Source organism: Eptesicus fuscus, chromosome 9 (assembly GCF_027574615.1).
Source record: "Eptesicus fuscus isolate TK198812 chromosome 9, DD_ASM_mEF_20220401, whole genome shotgun sequence".
Taxonomy (NCBI): Eukaryota; Metazoa; Chordata; class Mammalia; order Chiroptera; family Vespertilionidae; genus Eptesicus; species Eptesicus fuscus.
The window spans coordinates 47,772,122-47,789,199 of record NC_072481.1 but is presented as its reverse complement, the minus strand read 5'-3'; the positions used below and the strand labels follow the sequence as shown (position 1 = coordinate 47,789,199).

Below are 17,078 nucleotides of genomic sequence, written 5' to 3'. Positions count from 1 at the left end.
ATATGCATATTGATCAATACTGCAACACACAATATAGCTGCCCCCATGTGGTCAAAGATCCTGCCCCCATGTGGACACAAGATGGCCACCATAAGATGGCCAGCAGGAGAGGGCAGTTGGGAGGCATCCGGCCTGCAAGGGAGGGCAGTTGAGAGGGACCAGGCCTGCAAGGAAGGGCAGTTGGAGGTGATCAGCCCTGCAGGAGAGGGCAGTTTAGGGGTGACCAGGCCAGCAGAGGAGGGAAGTTGGGGGCAAACAGGCTGGCAACAGAGTGGTTAGGGGGTGATCAGGCTGGCAGGCAGAAGCGGTTAAGGGCAATCAGGAAGGCAGGCAGGCAGGCAAGCAGTTGGGAGCCAGCAGTACTGGATTGTGAGAGGGATGTCCGAATGCCCATTTAGGCCCGATCCCAGGGATCGGGCCTAAACGGGCAGTCGGACATCCTTTGAGGGGTCCCAGATTGGAGAGGGTACAGGCTGGGCTGAGGGACAACCCTCCTCTGTGCACGAATTTCATGCACCAGGCCTCTAGTAGAAAATATATTCCTAAATATCCACACCCACAGATTTCCAGTTTTTAATTTCCCCAAAAGCGCATAAGTCCGGTGGCCTGGTCACTGCTGGGCACACTGTATGTAGGAGAGAAGGGTGATAGAGGGGGCAAGAGTCAGAAGAGATGATGTAGTGGGGTCCGAGGGTGGGCATACGTAGGGATGGAAGGGACCTTGACGAGGAAAAGATGGGGAAGTGGATGAGGAAAAGATGCGATTGTGTGGAGTCAGAGCTCTCACCCCTATCTGGCAGAAGTAAATGACTCTGAGGCGAGTGTCATGAAGAAACGGCTGAGATAATGAGCACCAACCAAGTCTCTGAAGCCTCACTGTGTGAAAAAGGGCCATTTTCCATCCTGAAACATACTGTTCAAATACAGAATCCTCTTTATATGTTACTTATAGCTCAATAAGAACAAAATAAAACAAAAAAACACAAATATGCAATTCTCATGAATTTTAAGTTGACATTGAAAACTTACCTTCCAGAAAAGAGAAATCTGTTGTCTACTGTAGTCAGTGTTCTGTCTGATGTACCAGACATCTAATGTCCCCGTAGGCTCTGATTTGAAGGGGAAAGAACATATTTTCATATATATAAATATACATACATTAAAAAACCTTTAAAAGTCAATGGGTTATTTCATAAATGATTCTGGGAGAGTAGGATTATAAGATACTTTCAATTTTCTTGTGCCCCAGTATTTTTCTTCTTTTTTTGTTAAACAATGAGCATGTATATCTTTGGCCATAGAAAGCTCACAATTACCTTAAAAGCTAAAATAAAATAAAATGATGCAGAGGAAATTAGATTCATAACTTACTCTTAAAACATATATTAATAAAATAACTCGAAACATGTGTGGTTATTTCTTTTTTATTGGAATGCATAAGGAATTATCAGTCAAAAACAACAACAACAACAAAAACAAAACCAAAGACAGAAATCATAAGGAACACATTTTTTGATCCTGTAAAAGTACAAAATACAAATAATAAATTTTGTGTTAATCTCCATTCCTGACCTAATGCTATAGTAAAATTAATTGGTTTTATGACTATTAGACAATGATCTACTTGAAAGGAAGGCCTATCTCATGCATCTTAATATTTCTCCTATCTAGCACCATAGTTAGAATATAATAGGCTCCCAATAACTCTTTGTTACATGATGAATGAACAAAGCAGGCAATATTATCTACTTGATGCTAAAACACAGGCTGCACTGATAGAAGAAATATCCACCAATCTTTAAGACAATGATCAAATATGACCTATTTTAATATAAGAAAGTTAATCAAACATGCTTGAAAAGAAATGAAATAATCAACTCCTATGTGTTAGAGTGGGAGGGTGTGTGTGTGTGTGTGTGTGTGTGTGTGTGTGTGTGTCTGTGTAAGTGGGCCAACCTCACTTGTTTAACAGTGACACGTAGAATGTATTTGAGGTGAGTCTACAATAGGGTTCCTTCTGGAGTAGCAGGTTCCTTTTAACCAGAAGGAAATTTCCAGAAAACTAACTTCCATCTGGATAACAGAAGACAAGCAGCCAGGGAGAGAAGAGAAAGAGAGAAAGGACGGGAGCACATGCACCAGCACATACTATGGACAGATCCTGGGTGGGCCCATCCACAGCTGCACCTCACGTCCTCCTTACCACCGCGATGTGGGTAGCTTCAGGGCAGCGGTTAAAGTGTGAGCTCCAGAGCCAGAACATCTATGGGCAAATCCCAGCTCTGTGACCTTGAACAAATGTTAACTATGTCCTTAAGCCAGTTTCCTCATCTGGCAAGTGAGGATCATAATTCTGCACGCCACATGGTCTGTTGGAGAATTTCAATGCACAGAAGAGTGCTGATACATGGTAAACACTCATAAAACTTAGCTGACGTTTTCTTCATTTGAAAACTGAAGCGCTGAGAGGTAAAGGAGTTGTTCAAGGTCCCAGAACTAATCATCAGAGAAGCCGGGCTTTGCACACAGGTCTGTTTAATTTCAGAGCCTGGGGTCTTCACTCTGCACCATGCAGTTGCCTGGTTCTGAGAAGGCTTATGATTTCTCTACAACACTTCCACACCAGTGGGTGCCCCTCTTTCATGTTTTATTCTCTTCCTTTGTCACTTCCTCTTCCTGCCTCTCTTGCCCTCTTTTCTTTCTGTTTTTATTTTTTTTCTAAACATTCACTTCTTTTCTTTTCTTTTTAAAAAAAATATATTTTATTGATTTTTTTTTACAGAGAGGAAGGATTTTTTACAGAGAGGAAGGGAGAGAGATAGAGAGTTAGAAAACATCGATGAGAGAGAAACATCGATCAGCTGCCTCCTGCACACTACCTACTGTGCCCGCAACCAAGGTGCATGTCCTTGACTGGAATCGAACCAGGGACCCTTGAGTCCAAAGGCTGACGCTCTATCCACTGAGCCAAACCAGTTAGGGCTCGCTTCTTTTCTTTCCCCCCTCTTTCCACCAGTGAGGACTTAGCAGTAAGAAATACATACATAAGACATCCTGAAACTCTCAATCCTTTAGGGTTATGAAGAGTAACCCAGGAATCAAGCCAGGACTTTTTTCCTGCTAGTCCAGATGGACAAAGAGAAAAATGAACAGGCAACAGAAGAAAAGGGAACCTGACATGTATTAAATTACTATGTGCCAGGTAATATTTGGACACTTTATACACATTATCTTACTTAATCCCACACATTGCAGGGGGTGCCTATGATTACTCATATTTTACAACTGACAAAGGTTAAACGATTTATGAAAGACATAGAGCTGGTAAATGACAAAATTGAGATCTGAGCCTAGGTCCCCAAAGACCCTGCTCTTTTATTACAGCTCATTATGTGGAGCAAAGATATAAACACTTCACAAATCAGGTAATCTGGACATTGACACATAATCAGGATATGGACACTTGGGTGTGCTCAGTGTCAAAGCCAGCTGACTTGTACCGAAGCACTAAATGTCTTCAGTTAATTACATATTGGTAAGAAATTTAAAGGAAAACTCATCGCCTCATTAAAGATCTACAACCTACCATATTATTACAGAGCCAAAACCCAAATTCTAGAATCATAGTCTCTTCAAAGGAGAAATTGCAAGTGAAACTGAAATTTTAATGGTGGCCACCTGCAGTGTAAGTCACTATGGAAGATAAATCATTAGTTGAACCTGTATGAATTTCAAAGTGTAGAATTTCATGACCAAGGGTGTCAAACCACTGCTGTTTCATGCAATGTAAGGGCTAATATTAAAGAGAATCTCTGATAGTCAACTTTCACAAAATCACTTAAAATTCTAACCACAGTGTCATCTAGCAAAAGACAGATTAAAGCTATCATAGGCAGGTGGGAAGAGGAAAGTCAAAGGCCCATATGTCAAAGTGATTTCAAAACAAATGGGTACAGCCCTGGCTGCTTTGGCTCAGTGGCTAGAGCGTCGGCCTGTGGAGTGAAGGGTCCCGAGTTCGACTGCCGGTCAGGGCACCTGCCCAGGTTGCAGGCTCGATCCCCAGTGGGGGGTGTGCAGGAGGCAGCCGATCAATGATTCTCTCTCATCTTTGATGTTTCTAGCTCTCTCTCCCTCTTCCTTCCTCTCTGAAATCAATCAATCAAATCGATCAATAAACAAATGAACAAATGATTGTTAAATAATTATTAGATTAATCTTAAAAAAACAACAAATGGGTACAAATGATTAAATATACAAATATTGTGAAATGGACATCAGCTTTCCTGAGATAAAACTACCTCCAATATAAAGGGGAAAATAGTAGGGTTAACTAGAGTCACCAATATAAAAAAAAACAACCCTAAACTAAGCAAGAGATTGGCCTAAATGACTTAAATGACCTCAAAGATTTTTTCAACTCTCAAATCCCAGGATTCTAGGGTTCTATGAAACTGTCTGTGTGGCAACCAAATCAGAGCCAAGCCATTGCTTCTCTCAGCTCAGCATCTATATCTGAAGCCAAGGTAGTGCAGGGCTGGGGACAATAGCAACTGAATCGGGTGGAAAGCCATCCCACCACAGAGGTTTTAGCAGGCAGTGAATTGAAGAATAAAGATCTCCAAGAACAGTGGAATTAGAGAATTTGACAAACAGTCCATATAGAAAAGACATATCTCAACTTTCAGGTAGTGGACTAAGTGAAATGCACAAAAATTTTTTTGGTCCAAGTCATGCTCTAAGCAGGGCAAGAGAGATAAGTCACTCACTGCCTTGGTTCCATGATGTCCACTCTTTAGGCTGTGCTACATTTATCTAAAATTTAGTTTCAAACAATTCAATTCAAATAGAACGTACAAGCGCCTACTTGATTAAACAAGTTCTCCGTGATAGGTTCTTGCCTTCAGATGTTATCATCTGCTGTGCCTGCATTCACTTCTTCCAGGGTACATGCTGGGCTTACAGGAGACCAAAAGAAGACCAAAGGGTAGGGACTGCATTGGTTCTCAAAAAAACAACAACAACACATTTTCTTTCTAATGAAAATGTTTGCACGTTAAGTCCCTTTAGAAGGTAAAAAGCCATTCATTCTCATTTCCTCAAGCCTCGAGCAAGAAGGCACAAGTATGAAACTTTCAAGTTTAGCTAGATTAGGACTCAGCAAACTATGGCCCATGGACCAAATCTGGCACATTCCCTGTTTTGTACAGCCTGTGAACTAATAATATTGGTTTTTATATTTTTAAATGGTTGAAAACAAATTTTAAAAAAATCCTTTTCAGTGACATGAAAATGACATAAAATTCCTCCTGTGTGCTCTGAGTGGAGAGGGATCACGTTCCCCGGCACTTGAGTGTATTATTCTCAGGCCTGTCTGGACCCCAGGCAGCCCAAACTCAAAGTGTTTCCCCACTAGAAGCAAAATATGGTAGCTCGATTCCCAGTATCAAGCCTGCCTTTGATGGATATTGATTGTGGGACTGTCCTAAACACAGAAAATGGTTTCTTTCCTCCTAGCCCTTACGTAGTGGTCATTTGAAAAGTGTTTCTTATGGAGGACCATTGCTGGAGTTAAAGTTAATGGCATAGGAAAAGGCCATACGGAGTAAATAACAACCTCATTTCCTGCTGATATAAATAACTGTACCCAATCCACCAGGAGACATTTTGCTCTCAGTTTTGGTAGCAAAGGATTATTTGGTTTTAGAGTGACTTAAAAAAAAAAAAAAAGCTTACTAGTAATTTTTTTAAATGTCAAGTTAGCATATGAGTCTATATTTAAAGGGTTAAAAGGAAGGCGTGTTAAAAAAAATTTCACACCTTTTAGGTTTACATCAGTTGGTGTTTCATAAAGAAACTGATGACAGAAATAGTGGTAAAAGGTGAAAACCATGCAGCTTAGAGTAAGAGAAAAGAAATCCTACAACAATCCACAGAAAGATCAAACACCAAAAAGGGAGATTTAGACATTGAAAGGAAGCCAGCAGAGCTCGGTAACCGTGGTATATCTCAGAGTATGGGTTTCTCTCTTTATGAATGCCTGCAATTACTCTGAAAGAGCCAGCTTTTTTGGTTCAATTCACAACCATCCACAAATTCTTAACCATAACAAGTTGCTGCACTCATTGTTATGATAGTGGTTTATTTTATAAGACATGAGAAAGTTACTACTGTCCTACCTTGAAGAGTTTTTAATTCAACAGATAAACACTTAAAAGAAAACCCTTTTGACATCTCTAAACAGGTCATTATCGAAGGTAAAAATTCACAAGTCCAGAGTTTCCCTTGTTTATAGTTTAGCCTAATGTGATATAACAAATATTTACTACCTTGAACTTCATTTTCAAGAATTTTATCTGTACTGTGTATAAATAAAATCAAATCCATGAAGTGCTTTTAAAAAATTCATTACTTTGACTATGTTTAATACAAGGATAATAAGAATAAGCTCTGGATTATGAAAATGGCAAGCATTTAAGCAGACAGCAATTGGCTCAACGTTAATTTACGATATTTTTATTATGAAATGAGAGGAAATAAATTATGATTTGTTGAATGATTTCATTTTTAAACATTTTTTTTTTAAATAGAGAAATGCGATTCATACAAGAATAGGGGAAGAATAGACAATTATCTCAGGGATTATGTTTTATTAATAGGTCCTTTAGGAGCTTGAATATCATTGAAAAATCATTGATAAGTGTCATCAATTACCAAAAGCCATTACTAGCTCACAGAAAATGAATGTAACTTAATCACAAGGTTAGTTCATATGCACACAGATCCATAAGTTTCACAAATAAGTATTAATATTATAAAACCTCAAGATAATAAAGCAATGTATTATGTGCTAATTTTTCCTGAGCCAAATTTACACAAATTATGAAAAGTCTATGCTATATAACTAATTGAGAGCTTTTGAATACTAATATTCAGATGGCTATTTCTTTTGTTTCCCAAGATTGGTTAATTACTGGAATAACGTTCATAGAAGCATTTTTGCTCTAATAAAAATATTTTATTATACTTCAGTAAAATTATCTTCCCAATGATTGCCAAAAATAAAAGCCCATAAGACTGAAAAATACATTTGATATCCTCTTCATAGCTATGGACAGTCTGCTGGCACTCATCTGAGCAGTGAGTCAAAGCCTTGAAGAAGTGCAATGCTGCAGTATTTGAAGGAGAAAGATTGTTGGATGTTAAATTTTACTTTAAAATATTATGTCTCCAGAATCTTCCTTCTTTCAAGCTTTTAGTGGCTCTGTGATTAATTTTCATAGAATGCAAAAAGTAAACTGAATCAAGGTTTAACTATGAAAGAATGCAATTAATTACTGGTTTAGCTTTGTAATTTAAGAGAGAGAATTACTGAGATACTAAGTAAAAAAATAGTAAGTGCAATAAAAATAAGAAGTTATGCCCTAGCTGGTTTGGCTCAGTGGATAGAGCATCGGCCTGGGGACTGATGGGTCCCAGGTTCGATTCTGGTCAAGGGCACATGCCCGGGTTGCGGGCTCCGTCCCCATTGGGGGGCGTGCAGGAGGTAGCCCATCAATGATTCTTTCTCATCACTGATGTTTCTATCTCTCTCTCTTTCTCCCCCTTCCTCTCTGAAATCAATAAAAATATATTTAAAAAAATAAGAAGTTATAACCAAAGCTTAAGCTTGTCATCAACATGACATGTGCCAAACAGGAGTAGGACTTCCCTAATAAATATTTCCTAGCAATATTTCCTAGCAATCTCTCTGACAGCTTCAGAACTTAAGTTCCTATGAAAATTAACTTGTTAATTAATGCAATCATACTCTTTGACTCAGTATCAGTACTTTAGTGATTCTATTCCAAGGAAATCATTGCATCTTCTTCTTTCCCTCCATCCTTTCTCCCCCACGCCTGCCTCCATTCTGCTTTTTTTTTTTTTTTGACACATACCTTCTTCGGGTGTTTGCATTCTCAATGATTCACTCCAGTCGCTCCAACTGCCTTTATAAAGATGTAGCTTAGAGGAAACCTGAAATTCATAATCTGTGAATGGTTTCAGATCCAACAAATCATGTCTTCCTTTGGCATTTGTAGTATTAACCTTCAAACAGACAAGATTTTTAAGGTGCATATTAATACTCTATTAATTTAAAGAATTTTAAGAAAAAGGTAAAAAACTAGACCAGGTAACTCTTTTTTTTTTTTTTTTTTTTTTTAGATCTGTCATTCAATGAGAAGAAATATCAATGGCTGGGTTACTTAATACACTGAAATAATACTGTCTTAGAAAAAAAAAAATCTCCTGAGATTAAGAACCTATCTACATAAGTCCCAAGGGGATTCCTAAAACTAGCTGAAAAGGAAGTATAAGTTGAAAACTACCAATTTTCATAAAGGCCTTGGAAAAGTTTCTACATTTGATCACAATTAGAATGTGATGCATATTTTAATACTTATAAAGACACAAAACTGGGTTCAAATAGAAAACTTTATATAAAAATATTTAAGATATTTAATTACTATACATCTCTTGAATATCAGCTGTATATGAAACTGATCCTTTGTCATTATAAGACATAGATTAGCCCTATCTGGTTTGGCTCAGTGGATAGAGTGTCAGCCTGCAGACTGAAGGGTCCTGGGTTCGATTCCTGTCAAGGGCACATGCTGGGTTGTGGGCTCGATCCCCAGTAGGGGGATGAAGGAGGCAGCCAATCAATGATTCCCTCTCATCATTAATGTTTCTATCTCTCTCTGAAATCAATAAAAATATATTTTAAAAAAAGACATTATAGTTTTAAAAAATACTGGAAGAAATTATAATCCTATACTTTTTATTGTAAAAAAATCAATGCCTAATATATCAAAGTGTGGGGCTTTATCTTTAGAATATTAAATTCCACATAAACTTCTATGGACAGTCCCTAATATTTCTGTTTCCAATATGTTAAAAAATTACTAAAAAGTAATAATGGGGCAGGGGTAAAAAAAAAACAACAAGGAGAAATGAGTCCTTTACTAGACACAAAATATAGAAAATTAATACTGGTCTACAGAAGCTTGCAACTTAAAAAATCAGTGATCAGAATTCAAGATATTTCTTCATAAACAGAAGTATATCTGGCTTTCTGGTATAACTCAAGTATATACTTTTGGGCAAATATTCTTAAACTACATATTTTGCTGGTAGGAAAAGACAGAGGTCTGTGCAATAATATCAAGGACCCCTCCCTGTTTTCCTCCTTCACTCTAAAGACCATTACCATATTCCAGGACCTGCTGTTACTGGGCCGATATCTGAGTCGATTAAGCAGCACCATCCCCTCATCTCTCCACTGAAGAGTACATCTGCTCACAGAATCATTTGCACATTTGATTCTGATGTCCCATGCAGGAAGAGGCCTCACTGGTAACCAGGATAAAAAAAAGGTGTGATTCAGGCTCCACAATCAGAAACTGTCTTATGTATTAACATGAGCTATCAAGAGTTGAACAAAATTCATCTCTAAGACGCATGACCACCCAATCTGGTGAAACAAACAAGGGAGAAGTCCCTGGCTTTTAGAAAGAAGAAAAAGTCTGATTCACTTCTAAATCCTTAAAACAATTCCTCTTAATGTACCCTCATTTTTACCAAATAAACTACCACCGACAGCAATGATAGTGTTGATTCCATTTAATTCAATGATTTTTAAAAAAACCTGATGTGCCAAATCTGAGAGTTCCAATGCTGAGTTAGAGGTGGCTAGAGGTGATCCCCTCAGGAAGAGAAGAAATGTTGGTAGAAAAGTCACAAGAAGGGGACATAGGAACAGGGGAGCAGAAGAAAAGAATAAGAGGGAAGAAGGTGGCTTAGAGATGCCTATGTAAAGAGACGCAAAGTAGATGAGGAGAAGTGTGATAGGAAAATGCATACTAAATGCCTATGTTCAGACTTATAGTTAGCAGTGTGTATGCAAAGAGGTGCTGTGGGAAGAGAGAAGAGAAACACATAGTGTGAGGCTGGGACTTCAGGCAGGCCAGAAACCCAGTCCTACCTGGGATGGGCAGAATTTGGGAATGCCTGGGACTGGTCTTTGATTCATCTGGGCCAATTATATTTGCTCAGAAATGTGCTGGGAATGGCTCATTCCAGCAACCAGGCTGAGAGGAGCAGAGGTAAGTATTCACAGAGCTAGGGGCATGTAAACCTTGATACATTTTATTTATAGTTTGCACCAGCTGCTCCAGACCAGCAGGCCTACATGTAGCCTAACTCAGAAGAGTGGAGTAGCCATGGGGGTAAAAAGACATCTCTACCAAGAATGGCCTACACTGAGCTTCTTGAGATAACCTCACAGGACCCTCTCTCAGACAGATAGTATTATTGGCAGCTGGTGCCTTCGTGGGATTTGAAGCCAAGGGCTCCTGTTTGTCCAATATGGAGAATAATGTTGAATTTTTACAACCATCTCTATATAGCTCTAGGGTCATGCACCCTTTTACCTGCATCAAAGTAATGTTTATCCTATGCCTATGCTTGTTGGTCACTTTCCATCAACCACTACCTCTTTTGAAACAATCACATATAGGGCATTCAAGTGATTTTTAAAATAATGTTCATGTGCCAACGTATGACACCTACCAAAAGTGAAATAAAATGTACCTATGTCCAAGAATGTGAATGTGGATGGAAATGAAGAAGCATTTCCAAGATCACTGATAGCAGTAACCCTGGCTGTGTAACTGGATTCAGGTGATTCCAGGGTTAGGTTGATTCCAAGGTCCAAATGGTCACAGTAATAATCATTACACGTCTTCTGCCAAGTTACATTTTTTGGTCCATTTAACCTGTGAATAAAAGACATCTGTGTTTAGCAGGATATTTTATGTGCTATTTCCCCCTTTTAATACAAAAGAACAAAACGTTCAAAACTTAAAATTCTAGACATATTTTTAGGGTCAGTCTTATTACTAGAGGGTACACTATGGGAATATTTGTATTCTATGGTCATAAATAGGACCATACTTCCCCCTCTCCCTTTCTTTGGTAGGACTGAGATTTTATTTTTATTTTTATTTTTTGGACATTCATAGAGATGAGTAAGCATCCCTGCACTGCCTGAATTCCCCAAACCCTGTCTGACGTCTTGGCTCCTTAGGTCAGATCCAAAGGATTCATGGTCCACCTTGGCATTTACTGCACAGAAGTGCCAGTTTCTAGTACAGACCAGAACCCTGGGGCCCACTTCCTTTCCCCATCTGCTGCTCACTTAGGCACAGTGCAACCCAGCGGGATCTTTGGATGGGATTATGGAATCAACTTCAAGAAACAGAAACTCCCAGACTCTCTCTGTGGACGCTCGTGCAGGTCAGACAAAGGTGCTTCGAAAAGGAACTCTACCAGGCTGATGGAAAGCTCCCCAAGGAAGAGTCTATTTATATATCATGACCACAAGCGTCTGCAAGAAAAGTGATATAATGCAGCCAGTTTAACCCTCCTAGAGCAGGGAAGAACGTGCAAAAAATTGGCCTCGGATGCCCTGAAGAGAACTCTGAGTTAGACCTCAGACCCATGCATCAGTTCCCACACTTTCGATGAATGAACCAGTTTTAATTTATGAACGCTAGCATTATTTTTAAAAACATCTAATGATCTAGAGCTGTCTATTGCTTCTTCTCACCCGTTAAACTAGAACTATTAGATACTTCTAAATGTCATACAGAGACCCACAAAACCCTGCAAGAACAGCCTCTCACTCACTGTAAAGTATACGCAGTAGGTAGGTGGGTGTCTCGTCCTCTGTCCCAGGTGCAGGCCACAGTCCCGCGTTCTCCCTTCTGTGTACATGATAAGTTTTGAGGCTGTTCTGGAACAACTTTAAAAATAAAGAGCAAAGCCACATATTTGAAATGCCACACAAAGTGATAATTCAGTCACATTGTTATTATTTGTCCACAAGATAACAATACTTCCTCTCTCTGTCCCATACCCAGACAAGCTGGTAGCTATTTTAGATCCCATCAAGTTCAAATTTGCCTCCGAGGCATGGATTTCTTCTACTAACAATAACAGTGACTATGGTCAAACACTTACTATATGCCAAGTCCTGTGCTAAGTGTTTTACGTGCGGCTTTTCTCCAGTGGACGTCACAGCAGCTACATTAGGTACATACTGTTCTTATCCTCACTTGATTGAAGAGGAAACTAAGACCTGGAGGGTAAGTATCTTGCCAAAGATTCCAAATCTATGAAGTGGCAGAAGCAGGGCTCCAGCCTAGGTGTGGCTGACTCATGTCCAAGCCTTTCACCACCATATTTTACTATTCTCCCTGGCAGCTGAATACCCAATGCTACCTCCATGGCCCCAGTGATGATGAGTTTACCTTTCCAGAATAAAGTCCACTTCATATTATAAATCTTTAAAAATCGGGGGCTCTTTTTCTCCATTGACCTGAAATGTACTGCCAAGACATTTCTATCCATTGGCCCTACTCATGCCCGTCAGAGCTGTACCATCTAAATCTAATTTCTGCAGCTTCACTTGGAGTCCATACTTTACGGACATTTATAAATTAATCATTTAAATAGACACTGAGTAGTTTCCATGGGCTAGGCTGCGTACTCTCTCACTAGGTAGGATTACTCTTACTACACTGGGTGAAACCAACGTTCATTGTGTCTTTTCCTGGAATGACTAGCCATGTTCAGAAAAAGGTGTTGCTTCCAGTCAGTCCTTGACCTCAAAGGTGCTAAACCTGCTCAAAGAGCAGCCATTTCATGGTGTGGTTACGACTTGAGCACGTTGCACAAGCAACATTCCGGTAGGCAGGCAGCACCACCCAACTGAGCTGCACCTGACAGATCTCCTCCCCACCTCCCCAGGTCCGCTGCTGGTGCAGACCGTCACAAACGCATACCGTGGATGGAAAAGTAAAACATGAAAAGGAGTTGCAGCACTCCAATTTATCTGAGCAAAGACAGGAAATGGAACAAAATGGCTAAGGATATCTAGCAAGGATACGACTTCCGAGGCTATTGTTAGGCTACCAGAAAACAAACAAACAAACAAACAAAAAACGTAGCAGCACTGTGGACATCACAGAGCTGGGAATGTCTAATACAAATATGCAATGTCAGTCTGGAAAGATGGCAAATTACCTGGGTGAAAAATTCAGGAGTTCTGAAGACAAGGGAGGTGGGGACCACTGGTGTTTTTTAGAAAATTTTTCCTTTTGTCTATAACCAATGCTCATGCTTTCTCTTAAGGGAAAGAAGAGAGTAACACTGGACAGATGTGCAATCTCCGCACTCATGACCTCTGTACCTCCTATGTGTCTGGTACCAGATGAAGCACTTTGCATACAAGGTGTCATCTAATCACTGAAACCATCTTAGGAGGTAGGTGTTAGCATCTCCATAATGCAGAGGGAGAAACTGAGGCTCAGAGAATTGAAATTGTCGAAGGGTGCGTTGCTAGTGGCAGGGTTGGAATTCAAAGCCCATGCTCCTCTTATGACGCCACAGGCTGTCAGAGCTGAGAGTACATGATCCATAAGGGTGTGGACAGGAGACTCTGAACTGAAAGAGGAGTACTGGACCTAGTTTATGTCTCTTGTCCCCCAGTGATTTGTTTGGCCACTGCTTGGTGTTCTGCTCAATGCTTGTGGTGACCCTCCGGGAAGACTGGCTGGCACCAACCATATCCTTATAGGTCACAGAGAAGAGGCTTCACCTTTCCAGGAAAGAGCCTTATTGAGTTCTAAATCACTGTTTTTATGACAGGGACCCTGTCCTTGCATTTGGTCAGCCTGCTGTAGCAATTGCTCCTCCTCTCTTCATGCCTCTCACCTGTTATTCTGGACCTTCCCTGGAACCACAGGGGCACACGAACCACAGGACCCATGTATGCTCACTGGTTTGCCTGGCTGGGCCTTTAAGGCTGCAGGCTGCAAGCTGCAGGCAGGTCTTCTGCTGGCTCACTCTGTGCACTGTGGCTCATGCTACAGATGCCAACTCTGACATCTTAGCTCTTATTCCCAGCAGCTGCCTGGAGGGGCCAGCAGTGTAAGCCAGCTGTAAGGGGCAGCTGATGCTTTGACCAAAGGCAGACAGTTCAATTCTTCTCTCTTTCTCCTGTCATTGCATTTCCATATGTTCTTTCTAGGGATGTTCCTAGTGACCAAGCAACCAGCTGTACTTTCTGATGCCTCTGTGACCAGCGCAGTAACTTAACCACCTTGTGTTTGCTTCGCTACTTTCCTGGCTCCCTTACTCTTGCTTCCCTGGAACTATACAACTCTCCTCCTCCTAGGGAGTGTTAGCATGTCAGGTTTGCCCTAGGCAGTTTTCAAGAAAACCCAAGAAAAGATAAGTATAATGATAGTTTTCTTTTAACCTCTGCTAAGTATAAGTATCAGTGGCCAGGAGTGACTATGGATGGAAGAACTATTTTTTTGTATATAAGGTTAGAGAGGGGAGAAGTGTTCAGCCTTGGGTAGGCAGCCTGGGCTGTGTAAGTCCAAAAGAGACATCTCTTTCTTCTTTTTAGGAGGTTATAGTTTTGAACAAATTCTCAAAGTCAAGAAGGCATGAAGATTGCAGAGATCCATTTTCCTGCCATTGGCATCCAAGGCCAACAGGTAAATGCTGTTAATGGACAAAAAGCAGACGGAGGAGAGGGAAGGAGAGAGGGAAGAAGAGAGGGAGGAAATAGAGCCTTACAAAATGAGACCCCAATTTCATAGATTTCTGGACTTCCCACATTGAGGTGCTCATGTTACTATCAAGATAAACTATATCCACATGGTGGGAGAAGAAAGGACATGGACCTATACTGGGCTTTCTGCTTAACACATGACAAATACCAAACGATCTCCAATTTTTAGGAATTGAGAATGGAATGCTCACCACCAACTGAGATCTCTGCCCCACATATATGGATCTCCTCACTACTGCTGCAGGCCAGTTTGCAGACAAACACTGTGGTGCCCAGAGGAAGATCTGAGACCTGCGAACTGAGGGAGTGGCCATGCTGGGACTTTATTTTTTGGTGAAACTTGTAGAGGCTTAACCTGTTAACATTGGAATACGGAGAGCAGCCTTGCTTGGGCTTTAATGAGCATGAAATATTGACAGCAGATCCAAGTGGAAGGACGCGGGAAGGCTCCACAGTCACATCTCCTCTCTTGCACACATCTGCTGTGAGACACAAAAGCAATACTCACGTTGGCATATAAGCAACCCATTCCAAAATGGAGGGTTCATTCATTCCCCAAATGCAGGGCAAAATGAACTCCATCAAATCCTGGAAATATAAATAACCACCATTGCTCTGGCTGTATTGGTGATGCACAATGAGAACAGAAGGCCACCATATTAAAGTCTAACTGAAATAAAACATGCATTCCTCGCAAAACAGTAATATTATAACCAGAACTATAAATAGGAAAGTGGTGAGAAAAAAGGGTTGGAAGAACATTCAAGAACACAGTTCCAGGAAAAGCCAATCTCTCTGTATGTAAATTATTCACCAGACTACTAAAAAGTACTTCCCAGAATAAATCACATTTGTTTCCATCCCCATTTATGATTTATGAAGCTTACTTAAATACTCATTCCAAAGAGAGACAATTTTAAAAGGCTATTACAAAAACTTAGGGACAGATTTTGGAATAGTTCCCTCTTTTACTATATTAGTAGTATACTAATAACGTATGTGTAATCTATAACATTATATTATAACAGAAAATATTCAGGGGCTCTGGTGTGTTTGTAGTTGGCAACAGATGGAAATTAGGTCTTACCATGCCATATTTTGATATTCCTTCAAGATGGAAGACCTTGGGCTAGATGAACCATTACCCAATACGGCTAATATGAAAAAAGAGAGTTCTCCATATTATTCACTATATGCCAGTTACCACATTAAACTCTTATTTAAAAAGACAGGTCATTCTTATTATTGAAGTTTTTGTATAAATAAATATGACAACTATTCAGAATTAACAGTTTTTGGTGGTACTTAGTAATTGCCAATTTAAAAAAAAACCCACTCAGAATTATAGATTCACTCTGAATTTTTATATGTGATATAAAAATCTTCACTGAAAGTCTTTTTTTTTTTTTTTTTTTTTTTGCGGGGGGGGGGGGAGGTAATTGTAAGATTTCTTGGATCAACTGCCATAAATAGAAATTGATGTAAAAAACATGTTATTTAAAGCAAATAAAGGAAGTACTGAAAATTCTTTTAAAATAAAAAGTTCTCAATTTTATTTTCAGAACTAAAATGACATCTCTTTCTCTTATCTTAGTTATGTTTGTTTTCTGCTTGTTTGATCTTCTTTGATCCTAATAGTCCAGAAAGTAAAAAATAAGCTCCCAATAGAAAGAAGCAAAGAAAATGCCAGCCACCGCTTTTAAAAAATAGCTGACTTCAAACTTAAATACCCTCTTAGAATACATTATAATGTAAAACATTCATTCAAGATGCTGAGCTTGGCTACCTAGCCATTTTCAAGAGGAAATGTTATCAGTGAACTCTTAATGATTAGTATAAATTAAATAAAATTTATTTAGTTACATACATAGAACCAGATTATCCACTTAGATGGGCAATTGACCACAAAAGTCCAACTACCAGAACATTTACCACAAATGCATGTTTTTCATCTGTAACTGAGAATTTAAACCACAAATCCTTCCACAGATAGATTACAGAAATCTCTTACCTATTGTTGCTTTAACCAACAGCGACATGATGACAGAAATGAGTGCCAAATAGCATGCTCTAACTATATGTGCCATGAACTGTCACCTCTGGAATGCACCTCTATATTTTTCCTGTAAAAGAAGACAGATTCATTCATGTTAAACACATTTAAAAAATACCAGAACCAACATCATTTAGAAGGGCTTAAAATGCCCCTTTAATTTTCTCTACCCATATTGTTAAGATTTTGCTTGTTATTTTTTAAATAATGAAGTGTATCTTAAAACTAGTAAATTGAAAAATCTTAGTCATCTCTAACCTCCACATCATTTAAGTTTCTTGGGGTCAGCAAAGGGTGGGAGAAGAGACATGGCTTTTGGGTTTAAATACTTTGAGACTATTG

General features: G+C 39.5%; 1 protein-coding gene across 2 annotated transcripts in view; it reads right to left on the bottom strand.

The window, feature by feature from the left end:
* The window catches only part of IL12RB2 (interleukin 12 receptor subunit beta 2), a 60,453-nt gene extending 43,683 nt beyond the window's left edge, over positions 1 to 16,770 (bottom strand). For both annotated transcript variants that reach the window (XM_054721148.1, XM_054721149.1), the window contains exons 1-7: positions 16,695 to 16,770; positions 14,875 to 15,162; positions 11,728 to 11,842; positions 10,630 to 10,814; positions 9,248 to 9,390; positions 7,935 to 8,085; positions 1,030 to 1,109 (exon numbers count right to left, since the gene is read on the bottom strand). In XM_054721148.1, coding sequence (XP_054577123.1) covers positions 1,030 to 1,109; positions 7,935 to 8,085; positions 9,248 to 9,390; positions 10,630 to 10,814; positions 11,728 to 11,842; positions 14,875 to 15,162; positions 16,695 to 16,770 — 1,038 coding nt within the window. The remainder of the gene's footprint in view (positions 1 to 1,029; positions 1,110 to 7,934; positions 8,086 to 9,247; positions 9,391 to 10,629; positions 10,815 to 11,727; positions 11,843 to 14,874; positions 15,163 to 16,694) is intronic.
* Between the last annotated feature and the right edge of the window lie 308 nt (positions 16,771 to 17,078).